A 5,877-nucleotide genomic window follows, 5' to 3' on the forward strand; every position below is an offset into this window, starting at 1 on the left:
GCCCCAGCCCCTCACCTTGGCAAGCTGGGCAAGGGAATCATTATATTACAATTTATAAATAAGAAATAAAATAAAATTATTGGGTGGGGCTGAGGCACTGGGGGAGAGGCTAAATAGTCCTTTTTTTTTTTTTTTTTTTTTTTTTTTTGGAGACAGAGTCTTGCTCTGTCACCCAGGCTGTAGTGCAGTGGCAGGATCTCGACTCACTGCAAGCTCCGCCTCCCGGGTTCACGCCATTCTCCTGCCTCAGTCTCCCGAGTAGCTGGGACTACAGGCGCCCGCCACCACGCCTGGCTAATATTTTTTTCTTTTTTCTTTTCTTTTCTTTTTTTTTTTTTTTTTTTTTGTATTTTTAGTAGAGACGGGGTTTCATCATGTTAGCCAGGATGGTCTGGATCTCCTGACCTCGTGATCTACCCGCCTCGGCCTCCCAAAGTGCTAGAATTACAGGCGTGAGCCACTGCGCCCAGCCTAAATAGTCCTCTTTAAGGAGTGCGCACCATCAGCCCCACCTACCTAGGACCCGGGATCACCTCCTCTAAGTTCAAGGTTGCCCCTAAGCCAGGCATAGCCCCATTTTCTCCCTCCCCCTCCCTCTCCCTCCCTTCCAGTCGGCATCGTCTGCTGCCCACACCCCCACATCTCAGCCAGCAGGTCCTCGTTTGCTCGGGCGCTTCGAGGTTTCTATGCCTGGGACGCTCAGCCCAGCAGCTCCTCTGCCAACCGGTAGAGGAGCCGAGAGTACCAATGCATGCCAGTCGGCTGGACGGCCCCGCCAGGGAGCAGCGCCCCTAGGGCGTGCAGCAGTCGCAAGGGGGCAAAAGCGCGGTGCGCCCACTGGTGACTCTCCAGAACCGCGTAGCACGAGGCCAGGACATCGTTCACCAGCAGCGTCCCGTGCGCTGTGAGCGGCGCGAACACCCCCACGGCTTCCTCCCGCGCCACACGGGCCACGCGCGTTGGCCGAAGCGCGTCCCCGCCGGGCGCCAGCACCGAATCCCCAGCGCGTAGCCGGCGCGCGAACACCGGTGCAAAGTCGCCTGGCGAGGGCGCCGGCCCTCGAGCCGCAAACACCAGGTGCCAGGGTGTGAGCAACAGTTTGCGTGGGGGTCGCTCGGTCTCCACAGCCACAAATGAAGCCCGGCGCTGCAAGTCCCGGTCCAGGAAGAGCAGCACCGGCGTGGGCACCACCCGGCCTGACGCATCGGCAGCCAAAACCCAGTCTCCGCGGTGCAGTTCCCGTAGCCCCTTCCGCTCGCCGCTCCACAGGCGCACAGTTGCATTTCCCGGAAAGCAGCCGCCCGCCCGGACCGCCAGTGAGTTATCTGCAGGGAACAACCACAGGGAGGATTGAATCAAGACCAGTGGTTCCAGAATGATAGCACCGAGTCTCAAGGCCAGCGCAGACATCGCCAGTCCTGGACAACACAATTTCCCATTAACCTGACTGGCCCCAACCTGGGCAGAAAAGGAAGGGTGGTTTTCTTTCTTTTCTTTTCCTTTTTCTTCTCTTTTTATTTATTTATTTATTTATTTATTTATTTTGAGATAGGGTCTCCCTCTGTCGCCCAGTAGATGGAGTGCAGTGGCAGCATCTCAGCTCACCGCAACTTCTACCTCCTGGGTTCAAGCGATTCTCCTGCCTCAGTCTCACGAGTAGCTGGGATTACAGGCATGCGCCACCACGCCCGACTAATTTTTGTATTTATAATACAGATGGGATTTCACCATGTCGGCCAGGCTGATCTCGAACTCCTGACCTCAAGTGATCCTCCCGCCTTGGCCTCCCAAAGTGCTGGGATTAGAGGCGTGAGGCACCGCCTCGGCCCCTGGACGGGTATTTTTCAACACTAAAGCCCGCTTGGTCTCCCCTAGGGTGGCAACAGGACTACTGCAGACTCAGTTTAACGGAGGGAGCCCCCTTTGGGCGGATTTTACCACCCTCCTCCTACTGTACCAGCTTTGACCGACACGTGGACGTGGTTGCGGGACTCGTAGTAGACCCAGTCGAAGCCGGCTTCCACTGCGAGGCGCGCCAGCAACCCATACTTGTTGCGGTCGCGGTCAGACGTGGTGATGTCCAAAGCACGGCCTTCGTAGTGGAGTGAATCCTGAGCGTGGTGGCCGTCCTCGTCCCAGCCCTCAGTCACTCTTAGGCGCACTCCTGGCCACATGTTCATCACCGCAATGGCCAACGCGTTCACCCGTTCCTTACAACGCTGGCGGGGAATAAAGGAGTCAGTCTCCCACCACCACCCTGGGGGCAAAAGGGACCTGGATAGGAGGGCTGATTCTTTGTTATTCCGGCCCCACTCCTCCCCCTCCCAGCTTTTGAGTGTCCTGGAGAAATGAGAATCTGAATAGATGGTAGTCGCCAATCTGCACTCCGTTCCCAGGGCGTCGTTGGAGAACTGTGGGGTCACCTCTGAGGTTGAGAGTGGATGCCCATACCTACCTCCTTCCCCATTTTTAATGCCCGTCCCTCACCCCTATTGGTTCTGGGACAGCGGCTTAACCTAGGAGAAGGCCAGAGTTGGGAGGGCGAATGGAAGCGTGGTCAGGGAGGGCCTGGTTGCTCCCGGGGAGCCCCTGTTTGAGCCTGGCCCCCGCCCCAGGCACCGGCTCTCCTCCCTCCGCCTGATTCATCTTTTGTTTCATTGCCTTCCCTGGCACCGGGCATCGCTTCCTTCCTTCCTTCCTCCTCCTCCTTTCGGCCCCTAGCATTAACCCCTTCGTGCTCCGGGTGACCCCCACAGAGGTGCCCAAGAGGAGCTGTGCGGGATCAAGTCTGCTGGAAAAAGGATTGGGGTGGCGGGGGTTGCGCGAAGTACAATGGCCATTCTCCGGGATGACTTAACCGAGCGAGAATCCTGAGCCCAGGCCGGGGACGCGCAGGGAGAAGCGGACTCAGCAGCTCCGGCCACAAAGGCGCTTTTCAGCCGCCCCGGCTCAGGGAGAGGAAAGGGCAGAAAGCCGCGCCCCCCATCCCTGCTCCGTCCGGCTAGGTCCCCTCCCCCCGCATGGCCAGTCTTCCCAGTTCCAGCTAAGGCTCTGCCAGTCCGGAGAGCCCCCATCTCTCCCATCTCTGCTCTAAATGCAGCCCAGAAGGGCGTGAGAATAGCACCTGAGAATAACGGGATCCTTGCGCGGATCTGGGGAGCCCCCTGCAGGGTGAGAGTGGAGAAGAGGAAAAGAAGCTGCGGCTGTAAGCCTGCACCTGGGGGAGTGAGACCACAGTTATCTTGGCCGCTCCAGCCTGGGAGCGGGAGACCTTGGCGCGCACCATAGCAGGAACACCGCGGGAGGAGGCGCAGAGGGACAGCTTCCTTTTTTTCTTTCCCCTCCGACTTCTCACCTCGGACTTGGTTTCCTCCTAACAGAAGGACACTTTTCCCCCTCTCCTTCTCTAGTCGCCTCCACCTCCGCAGAGTTGGGGGGTGGGGGAAAAACAGGAAAAGTGGTAGCTCCTTCCAACTTTGTCGTTTCGTCCCCTAAGGAGGCCCCGAGGCCCTGACCTGCGGGGGCAGCAGCCCAGTGCAGAGCCAACTCAATGGAGGCCTTTTGCAGCCAGGGTGTGGGAGATAAGTAAGGCTGAGGGGGCTCCCAAGCGTCGGAGCCCCTCCTGAGCCTGTCCCTTGTTCTGCCCACTCTGCTGCAGGTGGCAACCAGAGAAAAGGGTCACAATGTTCCATGGCCAAGGAGGAAAGAAGAAATGCCCCTTTTCCAATCTCTGGGTAGGAGGAAGGCTTCAGGGCAGAAGCAAAAGGAATTCTTTCTCCCCTGGACAGGTTTTCCTAACAAAGTAACCTGGAAAACTATGGCAATTAATCAGAGGAAATCCGTACCCCTCCCTCTCCCCTCACCTCCCCACTCCATACACAATTAGGTGGTGTAATGGAAAGTATATAGGGCTCAGAATCAGGAGTCCTGAATTCTAGTCCCAGCCATGCCACTTTAAATTGTGAGAGTTTAAATTGCTTTTCCTCCTGGGGGAAGTCCAGCTCTCAGATGTAAAATGAGGGTGGCAGTCAGGGTGGGGAGGGTTGGAGGAATGTGATCTCCCAAGTTTTCTTTCAGTTCTAACATTCAAGATCACTGGCCAGGCTGGATGAAGTGGCTCACACCTGTAATCCCAGCACTTTGGGAGGCCGAGTCGAGAGGATCCCTTGAGCTCAGGAGTTCAAGACTAGCCTAGGCAACATGGCAAGACCTCATCTCTACAAAAAATAAAAAATAAATCACTGGCCAGAGGTGGTCCTTCTCTTCCAAGGCATTGCCCACCTCACTCTAGGCTGATTCAGTTCCAGTGCTCCAAAATGGTAGTTGAATTTATCTTAATTGTGTAATTCCAAGGAAAGCCCCTGAGATAGGCAGAGCTTGGAAGACTTAGGAGCCCTCTGATTCTCAGGTGGGCCCATCTGTTATTCTCACTGAGGATGACTTTTTACCCCAAAATTGTCATTTAGACCCTAGGATAGCCCTAGAATAGATGTGTCCTGGTTCTAGGACATGTTTCCCATGCCAAAAGCAATTTCTGCCCAGCCCCTCCTCAGGTACATCGTCTGGTGACCTGACCCTTGGCCACCCTGTCCCAGCCCTTTTCAGTCTCTTCTTTTCGGCCCACAGAGCTTTTCTACAATCAGGTCAGGAGCCAGGCTTCTGTCTGCTGCCTAGCCAGCTCCTGGCCCCCAGCTCACCCCAGCCCTTCCTGCCTAGCTGGGTGGCTGACCCCCGGTCCACGCCTCAGCCATTTCCCGTCTCGCCTGCCGCCATCCTCCTTTCCCCGCCCTCGCTGCCTCTCCCAGCTTCACTCTCACTAGTCAGTCCCTCCTCCCCTCCCCATCCCAGACTCTTCTAGTCAGGATCCCTCCTAACCACTGTCCAGCCAGTAAGGATCCCCCCCCCCCACCCGGGGCTGGTGACAAGGAAGATCTTTAAGGCTAAAGTCTCTGTAGGTGAAGCTGGACTCACCCTCCTGGGCTGCCACAGGAAAACGGAGGAGCTGGCAGTGCCCTGGCTCAGGTAGGGAGAGGCCCTCCTTACCTCGGTCATCAGACGGTCCGCACCACTGTTCTCCTCATCCTTGAAGATGATGTCGGGGTTGTAGTTGGGCACGAGGTCCCGGAAGCGCTCAGAGCCCCTTGCCACCTTCCCCTCGGCAGGCCCACTGGCGCCCAGGGTCCGCTCGGGCACGCCGGGCACAAATTGCTTGTAGAGTAGCGGCACGAGCTGCTTGCGCGCATAGCGGCGCCGGCCAACCGGCCCCCGGCCCGGCCCGCAGCTCTGGGCTGGCAGCGCCAGAAGTGCCAAGCAGCACAGGGGCAGCAGATTGGTCAGGAGAGCCATGGATACAGCGGACCTGGGCCAAGAGCGAGCGTTCCTGTCCTCACTAACTCTCCTGTCAGTTAGGCATCTCCACAGGCACCAGAGAGGGCAGCAGGCAGAGCTGCCCCCAGAGTGCCCTAGAGTTCTTGTGGCTCAGTGCACCTGGCTGCTGCTAGCTCTGCCCACGTGCCCCCGGGGGGGGGGTCGTCTAGGACCTGCTACTGACGAACCATCATAGCAGGGAAGGGGGGTCGTGGGTGAGTGCCAGCCCAGCCCGTCTCTGCTGCAGGACTCTGGTGCTGCCAGAACGCCGGGACTCCGGACTCCGCCTTAAGTGGCCCCTGGCCCCGCCCTCCGCCCTTCTCCCAAGATCGTCCCACCCCCTCTCACCCGGGCGGGGGATCTAGCCGGTCACTGCTGGTCCATTTTGCGACTGAAGTGTGTCCCATCCTGGAAACCAGGCAAACACCTGCCTAGGAAATCCTTGTAGCTTTACAGTCCTTGGCTGCCTAAACATCCTTCTATCTCCAAGCCTAAACTTGGAACCATACC

General features: G+C 57.8%; 1 protein-coding gene across 1 annotated transcript; it reads right to left on the reverse strand.

The window, feature by feature from the left end:
- Positions 1-349: 349 nt before the first annotated feature.
- DHH (desert hedgehog signaling molecule) lies at positions 350-5,631 on the reverse strand. Its single transcript, XM_005570751.5, has 3 exons — positions 5,044-5,631; positions 1,958-2,219; positions 350-1,325 (listed from the first exon to the last, which is right to left on the reverse strand). The coding sequence occupies exons 1-3, from the start codon at positions 5,344-5,346 to the stop codon at positions 700-702; spliced, it is 1,191 nt and encodes a 396-aa protein (XP_005570808.1). The 5' UTR covers positions 5,347-5,631; the 3' UTR covers positions 350-699.
- Between the last annotated feature and the right edge of the window lie 246 nt (positions 5,632-5,877).

This window comes from Macaca fascicularis, chromosome 11, assembly GCF_037993035.2.
Source record: "Macaca fascicularis isolate 582-1 chromosome 11, T2T-MFA8v1.1".
Taxonomy (NCBI): Eukaryota; Metazoa; Chordata; class Mammalia; order Primates; family Cercopithecidae; genus Macaca; species Macaca fascicularis.

Bases quoted from the DNA above. Each gene is read 5' to 3' on its own strand.
- DHH (XM_005570751.5), bottom strand. From the start codon at position 5,346: ATGGCTCTCCTGACCAATCTGCTGCCCCTGTGCTGCTTGGCACTTCTG. The intron at 2,220-5,043 runs GTAAGGAGGGCC...ATTCCCCGCCAG, and splicing joins CGGACCGTCTGATGACCGAG to CGTTGTAAGGAACGGGTGAA. The intron at 1,326-1,957 runs GTACAGTAGGAG...TGTTCCCTGCAG, and splicing joins CCACGTGTCGGTCAAAGCTG to ATAACTCACTGGCGGTCCGG.